General features: G+C 41.2%; 1 protein-coding gene across 1 annotated transcript in view; it reads right to left on the reverse strand.

The window, feature by feature from the left end:
• Positions 1-3219: 3219 nt before the first annotated feature.
• The window catches only part of LOC307042869 (B-cell lymphoma/leukemia 11A-like), a gene marked incomplete at its 5' end in the record, with an annotated part of 49491 nt that continues 34927 nt past the window's right edge, over positions 3220-17783 (reverse strand). The window contains 1 exon segment of the mRNA XM_079687033.1: positions 3220-8924. Within this exon segment, the coding sequence (XP_079543159.1) occupies positions 6688-8924 (2237 nt within the window). The 3' untranslated portion in view covers positions 3220-6687.

A 17783-nucleotide genomic window follows, 5' to 3' on the forward strand; every position in this document is an offset into this window, starting at 1 on the left:
GAACAATATTTGAAAGAAATGGTTATTTTGTGTATATTGAAAATGTTTTAGATCTTTGAGTTCATCTCATGAAAAATGGGAGCAAAAACAAAAGTGTTGCATTTATATTTTTGTTCAGTGTAGATAACACGGCAAGGTCCTCTTACAGTTTGTTTTCATCTGATTTCAATTAAACAAAGTCTTGGCTTTCAGAATATTAAACTTGTTTCGGCAAATTCAGATGATAAATACAACTTTGAAGCTTGTAACTGCATAATTACAAGCGGAGAACGGAGTAACTTAACGACACAGCAGGCATAACAACAGCCGGTTTTTCTCGTGAGGGTTTTCCCCGGGAAACAAACACAATACACACAAACGCAAAATTAAACAAACACACACACACACGTATACACACACACACTCGCGAGCTTCCCCCAGACCAGTAATCCAAACAAAAATATCTTCCCTCCGTAGTATTTTGATCATTTGCTCCGCTAATAATCAATCAGATCGATGGGTTCCAGAAAAGAGAAAACTTTGAAGGCCTTTTTCTCAAAATGATGACTCTGTGACAGTCATTATATAATGTGACATATTTCGCTTAATATTTGGAGTACAAAAACAATCCTGATATCATTAGAAAGCTAGGAATATCCTCTTTCCAGCAGTGTATACAACTCAAAATGTGTCTTCGGGTCAATGCGACTGATTTCGATAGAGCAGGTCACATATGTGTTCCTCTGGTCCAGGTGTGAGAGGGCAGTGTGGATGGTGCGGGCTATGGCATCGTCTGTGGACCTAATCTGCCTCACAGAGGGTGACTGGCTGTCTACATGATGTGGCCTGCTGACATGGCCACTTTCATACAGATCATACACTAATGCCCTCGATTGGTCTCTGTATGTCATTCAAGCTCGGGAGGGTGTGTATGTGTGGCGCGAGCGAGCGAGAGAGAAAGCATGCGCACCGGTTACGTGTATTGTTGTTATTAGCATTTGGTGCTAGCTAGCTGCGCTAACGGATATAATGATCTGTCAACAAGGGGGAGGAGAGTCCTCTCCTTTCAGACTGAGAGACTGATAACTACGGCTCAGGTGAGGTAAAGGACTCTGAGTGTTTAGATAGTTAACTTAGTCTAAGTTCTCTGTGGGTGTCAAACGGTTTGGTCACCATTTATGTAAACACATATTTCCATTTGAAGGGGTGATTAGTAAAATATGGATGAATAATTTAAAAACAATTTAATTAGGTGAAAAAAGGTAAGATAAACTTGTTGAGATCTAAGATTAGTCTTTGCTGCTGCCTCAAAGAGGAGCAGGGGGGAGACGGGTGAGGCTGGTTCAGGAGCCCAGACACACTCACAACTATAAATGAACCAAAAACAAATAAATAAACAAGTTTCAATGTTTTTTCAAATTTAATATGGTTTAATATGGTATGTTATTATTATGATTATTTAAATGTATACAGTTCTGTTTCATATGGGTGTAGTCTCTTTATTTCCCCCTCAAAGTGCACCAGATTGAGCATGCCCCCGGACTCCCCTATAGGATTTGAGGTCCACCTCCACTTAAAATATGTTCACATGGATATGTTCCAAAATAGATTTGCACATTTTTTCTTAAATAGTAACCCATGTCCATATGTTTATTCTGGGGTAGTAGATTTAAAGTTTAGGGCTATCACGGCAGCAACGCTGTAAATATTGACAAATGAATCCAGAAAAATGGCACAAAAGAAAACTGGTAGTGGCCTGGCTGGGTGTATAATTCCCGGCCTGACTTATTGTCCCAGTCCGGCCCTGCTGGGCGGTAGTCATTGAGGCCCTATTGAAGATGTCTGTGAACACCTCTGCCAGCTGAACTGCACACACCCTGAGAACACGGCAGGGATGCCATCAGGTCCAGGAGCCTTGTATGGGTTAACCCTTTTAAAGGATTTGCACACATCTGCCCTGTGTGTGTGTGTGTGTGTGTGTGTGTGTGTGTGTGTGTGTGTGTGTGTGTGTGTGTGTGTGTGTGTGTGTGTGTGTGTGTGTGTGTGTGTGTGTGTGTGTGTGTGTGTGTGTGTGTGTGTGTGTGTGGCTGAGGTTAAAGGGAACAGTTGTTATCAGCAAAAGATACCGTACTGTACTTTGAGGAGTGACATGCATAGTGCACATATGTGCTTCGAGATAGCGTGCTAACTAAATTAATATGGTATGAGGCACTTACTTACACGTGTACTTTACACGCACACACATATGCACTCAAACCAGTTGGGCTGTCTGGACCAACAGGTAGTATGACACTGTTTTAATGCAGTGGTATCTCCACTTGTTGAACTCCCGCCCCCAACCCTCCTGGGCAAGACAATGACAGTTCGCACACATGTATAGAAAGTCATAAAGTACATATAGTACAGTGCCATAGGCTAGTGAGGTTGGTGATGGAGGGCTGAGTTCATTGGGTTCAAGCTAGTGCAAGACAAGACTTATAGAAAGCATGTTAAGAATACGCCCTGTACGATAACACACACACACACTTTGGAAGGTAGTATTATGCCCGCTGAACAGCTGTCTGCTAATGCTGACTTATGGGAACTCTTCCATTTGGAGTGATTAATGCTAAATAAACATTTACATGGGAACCCTTGAAGAAGAAAAATGCATTATATTTCTAAGAAATAAGGAAGAGGATTAGGGCCACATTGGATTTATTTTCAAGATTTTATCAAAGGTTTTTAATTTATTGTATTCTGATATTAAATTCAGAAAAATTTGAATTAAGTCAAAATTATCTGATTAGAATTCTGACTTTAATATCAGAATTCCGGATATTTTCAGCAAAAAAGTCAGAATTATTGTTTCCTCAGAAAAGCGAAATTTAAGTCAGAATTCTGACCTCTTTCTTAGAATCCTGACATTTTTCTCAAAGTTTTGACTTTAATATAAAAATCCAGACATTTTTCACAAAATTCTGAAATGTTTCCCTAAACTTTGACTTTATTCTTAAAATGCTAACTTCTCAAAATGTTGAATTCAATTTTTTTTTTTTTAAATCACTTTTGGTAAGATCTCAAAAGGTTAACGATACCAATGGAGTTGGGAAGGTGGTAATCACACACATACTTATGCACACACACACACACACACACACACACACACACACACACACACACACACACACACACACACACATAAAGATAATCAGTGGAGATAAGCGACAAGTGCCATTATACTTTCATTTTTTTTATTAATTGTTTTTCGATAAAGGGACAAAATGGGCGTGTGAACAGGATAATGCAGACATCTGCCAGAAAACACAGACAATGGTTTTCCCAATACAACTGAACAGAGACCCCAAAAATTTACAACAGAAATGTAAGAGCTAGGTTTGTCCAATGACCATGGGCCACCATTACAAAAAGAAAACAAATTATATTATAATCAAATACAAAATAAAAATAAACCAAAAATAATCATCCATTCCATGTCTCTGTTTTGAACAGAGCATAAAATAAATAATAATAATAAATAGTAACTCCCGTAGTAAAAGATAAAGTTCAAGTTCAAGTTACAACAAACAGCTCTCAGAATAGGAATAGAAAAGGCTGATAACAAAATATTCCGCATTGCCATTTACAAAAAAGTCTCAACTCAAGCAGGCTTCTCCACGCCCCCCAGGTCATTTTTCAAATATGCTTTGCATATGAAATTATACCCAATCTAAATATAAAGCACCATTTAGTATTTGGCAATGAAAAAAAACTGCAAAACATTTAATTTCTTTTTAAATGTATTTATTTTGACGATTTTTTCGTAATCCATGTACTGCATATGAAGTGTTTTTAAACTTTTTTTTCCCTCTCTTGATGTTGGAATGTAGCCAGGTGGGAGGGGGTGAGAGAGACAGAAGCACACAACAGAACAGGCCGACGTCAGCTTGTATTACTGCATACAAGAATGGCGGGGGGGGGGAAGGAGGTCCCAAACAAAACCCAAAGAAGATATGTACAACCACCTCTGTGGAAAGGAAACAGAGCGGCGGCCATCTGATGGCCTGTGATGCCTCCCAATGCCACATACTTTAGCTGCTTTTTATGGGTTTTTTTCCTTTTATTTCTTTAAACATACAAATAATTCGCACTATATTATCCTGCCAAATTAAAAAAATATACCGTGGCAGTTTGGGATTTTTTTTCCACTACCAAAAAAGGTATGGTAAATACCTTTTAGAGAGAACAAGCAACAGTTAAAAATACGAGCCTCAATATAAATACTATAGTGCCTACTCTAAGTGAACATTGAATTCAAATACAATTCTAGAAATACAGAAAAAGTAGACCATAAATGTGTTTAAGCATAGGAATCGACATGAGTGTGCATTTTCCTATATTTTAAGTTCTTTATTATATATTCATATATAATCTTAATCCTTTCCCCAATGCAGATTGTATTTCAACCTGAAGAGCTGTGAAGAGCCAAGGCAAAATAAAATACAAAAACAATCACAGGATTTTTTTTTGTTTGTTTTTTTTCTCCTTTTTTTTATCATTTCATATATACTGTGATCGGAGTCTTGAACACCACCAAGACGCTGAGGAAAAGAGAAACGACAAAAAAACTTAAATACAGTTTCCCCCTAAAAGATAGTGAAGTGTAATTTGCAAAAACGTTTATTTTTTTATACCTATAATTAAAGGAAGATTTGTACAAAAACGGATTCTTGCAGTGTCAGCAACAAGATTTGAGTGTCTAGTCGGCAAGGTCTACAGATTATACAGGTGTGGTTGACTACAAAGTTACAACACCTTAACATTTTTTGAATCAGAGCCGATCATGTAAGAGCCCTGGTTATTTGTGTAACAAACCTTTTAATTTACAGACCTTGCAGGCAGGGTACATTTTCAGCCCAGGCAAAGCACTGGTGTTTCAAGTGGAAACAAATTGACGAATGGTCAAAGGTGAAACGGCAAGGGTACAGAAGTCAAGGTTCATGAGGGCGGAGTTGCTGGCAATAGATTATGCATCTCATAGATTACTGCGTTTAACAACGGGACCCTCGTCATCTGACAGCATATCAACAAAGTTTTTCCCTTTAGCATAAACTTGTAAACTGGGAAATTGAAATAGTGCATTTCATGTCCTACAAATGAAAATATAGCTTTTTTTAGACTCAACCCATGTACCAACATTGCATCAGTGTTGGAAAACGCATGTCAGGCAGAGTAGCAAGTGCCATACTATGAGAAGCTTGCGTGAAACTCAACAAGGGTATAACAAAATCTCCTTGCGGGTTGAAAAGCCACAGCAAACAAAAAAAGTGCCCTGCATTAGCCTCTGCATACTGATTAAAATGATCGCATTCACTCTTTTCAAGAGCCCTGGAGTACAGATATTTTTTGCAATTCTTTCGTTCTTTTTTCTGCGATTCTTAGCTAATGACCCATTTTTGATAATAGAATGTAAGTTATTTTGCAGTTCTGTGTAGCTTTCTGTCTGTCTAGCTTGTAGTTATTTCAATGCTCTGGAATAAAGTTAGCCTTGGAGCTCATATATTACTTTATGCATTGTTCCTCACACTGACATAGCAAAAACAGCGTCTTGGAGGTTTGTGCTAATGCGGATACTCAACGTTTCTCAGCCATGCGCCGTATCCCTCAAGTTCAGGATTGTACGTTACAGATTACCTTTATCTCAAAAGTACCTCCTTACCGGAACAAAACAACAAACAATTCAGATATACATAATACTGCTTGTACCATGCTTGCAATGAAATCCACATATTAAAGATAACCTATTGAACATGTAATAGGTAGCTAAATGATGATTAACGAGAACTCTCAGATGAGTCGTCACAGTCCATTTCAGCAGTCAGGTGCTTGATGCAAGAACCTATCCTGGGTGGCTTAAACCTTTTAGCTTGATCTAACGTGACCCTAAACTTATACCAGATAAGATTATGGCCAATGCAGTGTTGAGATATCAAAGGCACTCTTTCTTACTCTATTAAATGATAGTACAAATTGAATTGTTAGCGCACCCTTTGTCTTTTTTAAAGAAATTTGAAGGCTATCGTTACTCTCAGTTTAGTCATCCAGCCAATGTATGATTTTTCTTATTTTTTAACCCTGTGTGAACATTCCATCTTTTAGAAAGATCAGGATGAGTGCATTTCCAGGGTTGTAAGAGTAGGGTCAAGTCACAGACTGTTTTCTTTCCATGTTACGAAACAAAACTGTACATGATATGTGTCACAGAATGTATGCAGCATGGATGTATCTTTCTTGTCTTTTCTCTTTTTGAAGAATAAAAAGAAAAAAACAGAACAAGAGAAAAACAGCAACACATTTACTTAACAACTAACCAACCAGGGACAAGTTATTTTCTTTTTTTGATTAGCAAAAACATACTATGCATGCCGACTAATTCTTAAAAATGGAGAAGGAAAACTCAAAAAAGAAAATAGTACACAACATGTAAATTATTGCACAAGAGAAAGGCTCGAAGTTTTGCGTCAATGCAAGAGTATTGCCCCGATACAGATCATGCATTCAATGGGTAATGGAAACGGGGTGTGCTGGTGCAGAGCACATGGTCTTAATCTTCCACCAGACTGGTGAAAGTGGAGTGTTAGGGATTGGGTAAATCTACAAGGGTCTGGGAATAAACATGGGACTAATGGCGGACATTGCTGCGGGGAAAAGGTTCCATAGTTCGGCCTTCTACTCTGACTTTATTTCGGTACTACAAGGGCGGTCACTGTGCCATTTTTTCATGTGTTTCTCCAAAGTGCTGTAGACACTGAAGGGCATCTTACAAATTTCACACTTGTACACGTCTTTGCCCACCTGACCGTGGGTCTTCATGTGGCGAGTAAGTTTGGAGCTCTGGGCACAAGCATAGTTGCACATTTCACACTTGTACGGTCTCTCCCCTGTGTGGCTGCGCCGGTGCACTGTCAGGTTACTGCAGTTCTTGAACACCTTGCCACAATACTCACAAGTATCACTCCTGCGGCCGTCCTTGGAGTTGGGCCGTCCAATGTGTGGTGTGCTGCCCCCACTACATGTACCACTGCGGCCTGACACACCGTCCAGTTCCCCCGGAGGGGTTGAGAAACGCAAACTGCCATTCTCCGAAGAATGCTCAGAGGAAGAGGCGAAGGGCGATTGTCTGGAATCCCCAAAGTTCAGGAAAGGGTCCTTGAGTTGACGCGAGGCGGCGTAGCCGGCCAACCACTGGGAGTAGACATTCTCAGTGTTTGGGATTGTGGGAGTGGGCAGGTCAAATTCTTTTTCAAGCTTGATGCGTTTGGTAAAAGGACTTAGTGGACTAGGGCTGCCCAGAAGAAGTTTTTTAGAGAGGCCGACAGAGGCAGATTCATTAGGGGATGCTCCCCGCCCGTTCACTGTTGAGACAGAACCCTCCTCCCCACGACCGTTCTCTAATACCGAGTCCCCATCACACATCGCCTGATTGTGGTGATGGTCTTGGTTTAGGTGGTGGTGCAGGTGGTTCTCCTGGGCCACAGTATTTCTTTTATGTGCACTGAGGGCTTCACTGAAGTGATGCATGCTAGCGGCCAGGCCCATCCCCTGCATCACCTCAGGCAGTGATCGGGGGATCAGCCCCTCATCAGGAACTCCTCCAAGTCGGCTTCCTATACCACCATTGTTTTCATGCTGTCTTGGCGTTTCAAGGTTCAGAGCAAAGGGAAAGCTGTTGTTGTTTCTCCTGACCGTCCTCTCTCCTTTCGGCTCTTCTTCCTCCTCTACTTCCTCTTCTTCCTCCTCCTCCTCTTCCTCCTCCTCCTCTTCTTCTTCCTCCTCTTCTTCCTCCTCCTCCTCCTCCTCCCCATTTTCACGTCGCCTGCGGTTGTTCTCGCTTTTCAGCTTGGCCACAACCGACTTAAGGGCATTGCTTGCACTGCCCAAATGATTGCTGGTGCCAGGCTCCGGGGAGGAGGCTGTAGACAGACCGTCTTCTGACTTGCCTGTGTTTGGCGAGGAAGATTTGTGCATATGTGTCTTCATGTGGCGTTTGAGTTTGCTGGCCTGTGTACAAGCGTGATCGCACAGGTGGCATTTGTACGGCTTCTCTCCGGTGTGGCTGCGACGGTGCACTATTAGATTACTCTGAAATTTGAAGGCCTTGCCACAAAACTCACAACACTTCGATTTTAAGGGGGTGGTAGAGGAGGGTGTCACACCTGCTGAGGGTAGAGGGGTAGTAGGAGTGGTCTGGGAACCCACGGGTGACTGCATGGTGCCTGGAAGAGGGGGTGGGGTGGCAATATATGGAGGTTTGCTGCCCCCTGTACCTCCTCCACTTCCGTTTCCCCCTCCTGTCTGGAATGGCTGGAGCAAGCGTTGCATGGGGCTGGGGCGGCTGGGGGATAGTGGTGGAGTGGACCCTGAATTGTTGCCTGCCAGCTCACGTAGCCTCCGCGAGAAGTCCATTATCGGAGGGGGGTCCAGGGGCAGAGGGGGATTGAGGCGCAGCACCCTGTCAAAGGCACTCGGATGGTGGGCTGCCAGCGCCAGGTCCTCTGGGCTCAGGTGGTGGGGGTCCATGTGGTTCCTTGGAGGGGGGCTGAAGAGGGGTGGCGTGGGAGGGAAACGCTGATGATGGCCCCCACCGGCAGCGCCGAGGGCTCCGAGTCCACCCCCTAATCCGATGCTGTCCCTTCCCCCTGAGCCCGAGCCAGGCATGCGGAGGAGGTTGAACGGGCTCGCATCAAGAGGCAGATGGAGGCCGTGGAGAGGAGGCTGAGAAGAGCAGTCTGCGCCCCCGCCCAGGGAGGATGGCCCGCCCATGCGTGGGATGAGAGGGCTACCGTGTTCACTTTCCAGGTAGATGCGGAAGCCGTGGGAGTTCTGGGCATGCTGCAGCAGGAACCAGGCGCTTCCGTACGAATGCTTACACGTAGTGCAGGTATAGGTGGTCGGTTCCTCCTTACCTGTGGTGGAAGAGAAGAAAGAATTGGGTTAGGCACGTTGACATCATTAACTTAACTTTGAGAAAGTGGTGCTTTCCCATATCAGAACAATCATCCCACCTGACTTTGACAAGCATCAGTTTGCCTACAGGCCAAACCGCTCCTCAGAAGACGCCATCAACTCAGCCCTCCACACCTCTCTGACACATCTGGAATTACCAGGCAGTTATGTGAGGATGCTATTTGTGGATTTCAGCTCCGCATTCAACACCATCATGCCCCACAAACTGGTCAGCAAACTGAATATCCTTGCCTTTGGCTCTTCACTTTGCTCGTGGGTCATGGACTTCCTGACTGACAGACCACAGCAAGTCAGAGTCGGTAAGCACCTATCATCCCCCCTTATACTAAACACAGGAACCCCACAAGGTGGTGTGCTTAGCCCCATGCTCTTCACACAACGACTGCACCCCCATCCACACCTCCAACTCCATAGTCAAATTTGCAGACGACACCACAGTAGTCTGTCTTATTACAGACCATAGGGAGACCGCTTACAGGCTTGAGGTGGAACACCTGACGGACTGGTGTGGGAGCACAACCTTGTCCTTAACACCTCCAAAACTAAGGAGCCCATTGTTGATTTCAGGAGGACAAAAAAGGAAGTCATCTCCTCCTCCACATTCATGGAGAAGCAGTGGAGAGCGTGGAGGACCTACGGTTCCTTGGAGTCAACATCTCCAATAATTTAACATGGACCTCAAACACCTCAAACCGGGTGAAAAAGGCACAGCAGAGACTGTTTTTCCTGAGGAAACTGAGACAGACCAGGCTTCCACAAAAACTGCTGGTAAACTTCTATCGGTCGACTATTGAAAGCACCCTGACCAACTGCATAACTGTGTGTTACACCAGCTGCAAAGCCGCAGAGCAGAAGGACCTGCAACGGGTGGTGAAGGCTGCTCAGCGCATCGTTGGGACTGAGCTGCCCAACCTTGACAACATCTACAAAAGTCGACTGCAGAAAAAAGCCAGCAGTATCATCAGAGACATCACACACCCCGGCCACTCACTGTTCTAACCGCTGCCGTCCGGTTCAGGTCAATAAAGTCACGCACCAACAGACTGAAGAACAGCTTCTTTCCCAGAGCTGTGGCCTCCATCACTCCCATCCCTGTCCAACCACAAAATTCACTATAACTTTGAACATGCACACATACAAACACACTACCTCCCGTCAAAGACTGCAGCCAAAAATGTTATTTATTTGTATATTTATTATGTATCAAACAGATATCTTTAGCAACTATGCATATTTAAACATTGTAGCTTTTCTTTATTAAATAATCTTCAAAAATGTATTTTAACATTCTGGTAAAGTGATGAACCTGATTATTGCTGCTACCTCTGCTTTAACACTGCTTTTATGGATGTGTTCTTATTTATGTACTCCAGGGAGAGATGCCAACTGAATTTTGTTACACTGATGTGTGATGACAATAAAGGTATTCTATTTTATTAATTACTATACAATCTTAGATAGTAGTGTGATCAGTTGTAAAGATTTTAATATTTTAAACATTTTAGTCAAGAAAAAATCAAGTATTTAAAAATGCTGCATTGTTGTTCATCTCAATCCAGGAAAGACAACTCTTTTCAACTTGGCTGAATCCATTTTTTATTTGGACCTAAGGCCCAACTGTTACAGATTTTTAAAAGTGGTCGGCACATGGTGTTGAGGGCTTTCCAAACACAACAGTAGCTGTTATTGAGGTCATGCCCCACATGAGTAGCATGTGAGAAGTAGTGTGTGTTGTTGTGTGTGAGTATGTGTGCATTTGTGCTTCTCCCAGACTGCTCTGGGACATAATTTTTCCCTTTAGACTGACTGTGAGTCCTTCATTGTCAGCCGGAGAACAAAGAAACAGGGCTTTCCCGGCAGACTACCACTTCCCACTGATCTGCCAACACAGAGGCTCGCTGACAAACACATGCACTCCCTTGGAGTAGAGACAACACAGAACAATAATTTAGAGCCATACATATTGCTTCCTTTCTGTATCAGCAGCATTAATCCAAAAAAGGATATCTGGCAAACCTGCTTTTCTAATATAGCACCTATGTGGTGATTTATTTGGATATGGTGGTTTGTATTTCAAGGTTTAACACAAAGGAACCAGTAAATAAATTAAAATATGATTTTGTATTCTGGCAACAAAATGATCAAATGTATGCAAATGTATTCATGTTTTCACAGTATTCTGTCATATATAGGGTTTATACTAAACGCTGATCAGCCCAGAGACAAGGACACATAAACACACTCCCCATTCAGACAGAACAGAACACTCAGCCCCCTCAGGAAAGTAAAACAGTAGGAGTGTAAAAACATTTGTCTCCAACCCGGAGAGGAAAAATAACCCCTCCAGTCAGGCTCAAAGTTTCTTCCCTCACTGAAGCGGAGAGAGTCGCTTTCAGACGACAACACAAGCAACATTTAAAACAATAATTGCCTTTGAATGGCCTCCGCGATGCTGACCTGTGGCGGGACCCGCAGTGCATTTGTGATCTCATTAAGGGGACCGAACGAACAGCCATTAGCTCATTTACAAGATAAGATGACAGGCAAAACCCCGTTGCTGCCATTCACAGCCTTCCACTGTAAGCACAGTGCAATGTGGGCACATTTTGAAGCTAACAAGAGATACACAAACAAACATGAAGACAAACATGGATATACCCTTGAGTTCAAGGTTTAGTCATTACCAGGGATCATCATTACCAAATTAAGTCATGTCAAAAGTAAAGGCCTTGTACAAGTTGTGTGACCATAAATGGAAAAAAGGCTACATGAAAGAAGAAAGAAAAACCTAATACAAATATTCTCTACATACCTAGTAAAGCCTAGATGACACTGACAGCAATTATAAAATACAAATACACATTTTTAAAAGCACCATAAAAAAAATAGTCCAGAAATAATAATTTACAACTTCCAAATTGCATTACGTAATAAATGAAGGCAGGCTGTTTTTTATTGCAACACCTGAATAAATAGACAGGTGTCAATTTAAGGGTCGTTACATTCATGCTAATTACCTTAGATGATTTTTAATTTGCAAAAGTATTTTAGTTTGTGATGTAAAAATTACAAATCATCCAACTACTACGCAAACAGGTAAGGTGGGGTGTAAAAACAAACAAAATCGGACAAATCACTTACTCACGAGTAATCGGCAGAATACATAGCAGTGGTTTTACATGGAAGATTTATAAATCCGCAAACTGCGATCTACCTTTATTAGACAGAAAGAAAGAGTCAAAGAGGTGGTAAAGAAAAAAGGGACTCAACGTGTATTTGAAAAGGGAACATTCGTGTGCTTGTACATCGTGTGCAGTGGCGACTGGTCATTAGGGGCAGCCCCACCTAGTGTCAGCAGAAAGTATTACAAATAATGATTACAAATAAATGCTAAAAAAATATATAAAATATATATTTAAACCATGTTTAATCATCTGATTCGTCTGTACATTGCTGTTTTAGTCTGTGTTCTTCTAATTAGTGTCTACAGTGTGTGCCCATTGAGCTGTTTAGAGCCATGTGGGTCAAGCCCGATCATGCCCCTCCCTCTCACTGTCTAAGTGAACGGTGAATGTAAAAACTACACTGCGCATGCTCAGAGTATCTTCCTATTTAAAGTGGACCTATCATGCTATATTTGAATAATATAGTGTAGGACCATACCTATATAAGGCATATTTATACTTTTTATTTTTCAAAATACCAAACAGATCATGCATTTTAGCCATTCCTCAGTTCGCTCAATTTAACACTGTCTTTGCATGGGCTGATTCTGTGAGAACAGCACCATCTACAGGCCTGGCATATGTGCTACAGCGTCTCCAGCGCTTTCGAACGGCAATGTCCGTGGCTGTCTCCTCGTGATTGGTGGAGTTGGCCCAATAGCCGTAGTGCCACTTCTGTGACGTCATAGAAGTGTTCAAATCTGTATCAGTCTGTATCAGATCCGTTGCAGCCCCTTTTTAAGAGATTTGGGTATGGAGGAAAATAGAGAGGGTTGTATTTTCTGACACTTGGTGAGTTCCATGGAACACCGGGGACACATATTCATGTATAAAAGACATGCAAAATGTATTTTGCATGATAGGTCATCTTTAATGTGTGTGGCAAACAAATAATGGCCATAGGGGCACTGAGCTGCCATCCCCACCATACGTCATCTCACATAATTCAGAGCTGATTGGCTGTAAGTACATGTGCCGCGAAAATTGTGGTGTGTGAAGAGGAGACGAGAGAGGTGCAGACAGTGACACGTCCTAAAACCCGGAAGTAAGCTGCGCATGGTTTCCCTCGACAAAAAAGCAATGAGATTTCTCAATAGGATTTGAGAAAATAGCTCGAAATAAGATCTGTGGGAAACGTACCTGTTAGATAAATGCACGTTTTGTTCAGCCGGATAACATCCACATGTCTACCCTACTTTTATCATATTCTAATCATAAATCTATCGATTAGATTTATGATAGACTTTTGAAACAACAAGAAGATAAGGAGGACTTTTACAAAAAAGTAATATAGATTTTTGTCCAGAAGGATAGGCAAATGGATTTCATCTTCAAGTCAAGGTAAGAGAGCAATTTTATTGAAAATGGGATCTTACTAAGAGAGAACAATTCAATATTTAAATGATAAAATTACATTTTGTGGGTATTCTTTTGTTGAACTGTCTGTTTAAAATTAATCGAAGGATCAGACTAAAAAAGCTTTTGAAAAGAATATTATATTTTGATTTAGGTCAAAATATAATATTTGTAAACCTGAAGAGCCAGCCATGAACCAGCCATGAACCTCACTGCAGAAGCTTATATATAGACATCTAAGTTTTTTGTGCCCCACCACTTTTGTACATATAAAAACGCCACTGATCGTGTGTATAGAGATCTCAGGGATGGCAATGTGCTCAAGTGTGTAGAGCAGCTTCTATCTGTGTATACATTTCAGTGTGTAAGTGTACACTCTTCCCTTTCTTTCATTATCCTCCTTCGTCTTTTTGACCATCCGTTCCATCTTTCTTTTTGCACACACACACTTATCCCACATGACCAACACTTTGGCTAAATTATGGATCATTAATATTGTCACAAATTAGCATAATTGTGGCCACCTGCATTGGATCAAACCTGCATATCATTTGCATTGTTAGGACATGGGAGGCTTCATTTATTTATTCTTTTTGTTGTTCTCCCTCCAAGCATGGGAACTGACAGTATTGACAATAACACTGCACCATTTCCACTTTTCGGGATATAAATGATCCTTTCATTAGACATTGCATATAGGAGCCATCCTTTATACAGCATGGGGGCAGTACTTTTCCTTTATTGAGATCTGCTTGTCTCTTGCTTTAAAGGAATGACATTGCAAACAATAGTTTTGACTCATTCACTAAGGTTACAATCTGATATTTGCATTCTCGTACACACACATGTTCAACGACATATATAGAGGGCTTTATATCACAACATTCCTCTGATAAAAACAAGATTTAGTTGATATAATGGCATAATATTGATTTGGAAAGGATTTCAGTTTAGTGCTGCAGGATGTCAAATCATAACTGTACCAAATCGAAATGATTTTCTGGATATAGAGGCAAATTTAGGATTTGCAATATATCCAAATATGTTGGTATTATAGACAGCCTAAGAAAACAGGAACACCATAATAAATGTATTGTTATTGTACTTTGCTGAAGAAATAGTTTGAGAGACTCCCTAAAAATAGTATAGGAGCCCTCCCTTAGTTGAACGTGAGCATGGTTTAGTAAAATAGGGCCTTAGCACAAAGGGCTAACGCTCACAAAGGGTAACAGCTTCAATATGTAAAAAAGCCAAAATAGTTGGGATGCATTGGTTTACTCATCTTTTAAAATAGCAAAAAAGTATGTCTCCAGGCTTAGGGAGCAACAGATTACATGTAACAGGATAAAAATCGTAATCAGGATGCAAAAAATAGGGTAACTGTGTTCCTTTAGTTACATTAAAAATAGACATTGAAAGATTACTGTTACATTCTTTATGGGGGTTACTAGCAAAGTAACAATGTTAAAATACATTTAAGAATAAAGATCAATATATTAAAGTTAGACGTACTGCCTGAATTTAAGATGACACATTTGTAACACTAAATAACATACCGCAAACCTAATAAATACAAAAAAATATCTTATTGATATTTATTTGATCTTTTATTTATTTACACTTGTCTATTGACATACTTATGTTAGGTTACTGATTACATTTGTTTAAATGTGACTGGTAATTGTACATTTTTAAAGTTACCGTTCCAACCCTGTTTGTCTCCAGATGTGTGATTGTACTGATTCTGATAATAAACTCCAATCATTTTGGTAGTTTATTCAATTGTGTACTCACAATTTTGTGGCAGATTCAACCCAATGTGCCTCACCCAGGAAAATCCCATCAACTGAACTTATTAAAATAAGTCTTGTGTTGACAGCACAATGACAATACCGAGTGACAGAACAAAAGTTTCAGACAAAGATCTGGGCAAAATATTGAAAAAACAGTAGCAAGGCTCAATAGTGAAAATCTTGATCTAATACGCTCCTTTTTGACTTGTAGCTCAGACTTGTCTGCACACTGATTGAAACTGTAAGGTTAATGGATTTTAGAGTAGGCGACCGCTCCACTCTGTCTCTCTGTAATATACTCCCATCAGCCACTTCATTAGGCAAACCCTCCACCGCTGGGAGGTAGAAAAATGAAGTGAGAAAGCGGAATGGAGAACGGTAGATGAAGATAGATAGAGTCAAAGAAAGGGATAGAAGGAGATTAGATAGGAGAAGTAATCCCTCTGCTTTAACTTTAGACGGAGGTGACAAATTCCTGCTGCAACTTTTTACGTTTCGGATTCAGGAGGAATGTTAAGAGGTGAAAGAGGAAGAGGGGAGAAAGGAGGAAGGGTGGGGGTAAATAATAGCATCCGGTTCTTTACCTAGGGTAAATGTCAATGCCATGCAGCCACTAGTGAGACTCCAGAGAACACACACGCTCAGTTCTACAAATGTCCTAAAACTCAATATCAGCCATGCTACAGTGACAAGCACAGGCATTAAGGCCTATTAAGGCAAGGGCATTGGCTGGACACTAATGTGGTGCATGATGGGAGAGGGAAGCAGCAAGGAGGCTTGGCTCATGTTTCACGACACCTTTCTCTGTCTCTGTGTGTGTGTGTGTGTGTGTGTGTGTGTGTGTGTGTGTGTGTGTGTGTGTGTGTGTGTGTGTGTGTGTGTGTGTGTGTGTGTGTGTGTGTGTGTGTGTGTGTTGTGTGTGTGTGTGTGGAATGCCAATGCAAACTGACAAGAAACACTGTACATCCAGAAACGGATGCAGTAAGGGACGCAACGCGTCCCGCGTAGGTCGATTGTTCTTATCTCTTTTTTGTTTTTCTTTGCTTCACAAAGTCTAAAAGATGGTGGAAGCTGACGGAAGTACTCAAGCCATATGTATGTTTTCTGCTGCGAGGACATATTTACAAGAGTCCACAAGTACCAGCACCAGACACAAAATATTCTATGTACAGAACTGGGTACCAATACACTGACCCTGTCATATTAGCATTAAGTGTCACTGTGACATGTCTATATGCATTAATGTTGAGAAACTTTGGGATGTTAGCCTTTGCAGACCATTTACATGCACACCCACCTATATAACACACTACAGAAAAAGGGAAAAGTGTACATTAAAGAGTCTGTGTTGTTCAGCAAGTCATTCTGTCCTGTCAATCAGTTGGATTACAACCATTATATTCCTCTTCGACCAGCTGGGAAATGAAGATGGAGGCCAAGTCTTGGCTACCGTCTTCGACAGACTTTGACGTTTTTTATATCTCTACATTCTATATTTGTCCTCCTTTATCGTGAGAATTCTCTCCAACACTTGATTATATCCCTCTATCCTTCCTCTCAGTGTCATTATTTAATATCCCTTAGTTTTTTGTATTACATAGGACCCTCTCCGTCACAGCCCTCCTTCCCCCAGCCTCTCCCCCCCTCTCTTTCCACCCTTCGCTGGCTCTCCGGTATAGTGTCCTTGGCTGGGTCCACCTCTGGGTGAGATGATAGTAATTGAGGTAATGGAACATCGCTGAAACAGGATTAGGTACGCATACTGGGAGTGAGGGACAATGTCCCTTAATACAATTTGGGATTTCTGTCTGAGCCTCAGGCTTTCAGGATCTGCAGCTTTTATTTACATCTGGGCAGCTCAGCCCGCCCTGATCACCCCCACATTTATCTTAAAGGGCTACCTGTACATTTCACTAGTGTTATGTTAGCCTTTTATTATAAAAGCTTGTTGTAGTAATGCTTAACAAATGGTCCACATGCAACCTGTTGAGCGGGAAAGGGGTTTTCCCATTTCCAATTTTACATTATAGCAAAGAAACAAATGCAGCAACCAAAAATGTATTTTGTTCCTAAAAAAGACAATTTAGTAGGAATGTGCCTTTACTAATTCATATGGTCTACAGTATCTCAACCTAGCCAATGACTTAACAGTTGAAGGAATAGTATTTTCTTTATATGTCACATTATTACTTTATAATAGGACAAGTTACAAGGACAAAACAGAGTAATATGGGCAATTATCTCATGATCACAATTGACAGTAATTATGATGGTAAAATGGGTGACATAAGATAACATAATAATATAATCCTTATGCAATGATGTGTTCTGTCCACCCTCACCTCTTTCATTATCCACATTTAAGTTGAGTGAAACATATAAGTTATGGCTGATAGACACTCCAATCTTCATATCTCACACCTCC

The sequence above is a fragment of the Notothenia rossii genome (assembly GCF_949606895.1).
Source record: "Notothenia rossii genome assembly, chromosome: 6".
In the NCBI taxonomy this organism is placed as follows: domain Eukaryota; kingdom Metazoa; phylum Chordata; class Actinopteri; order Perciformes; family Nototheniidae; genus Notothenia; species Notothenia rossii.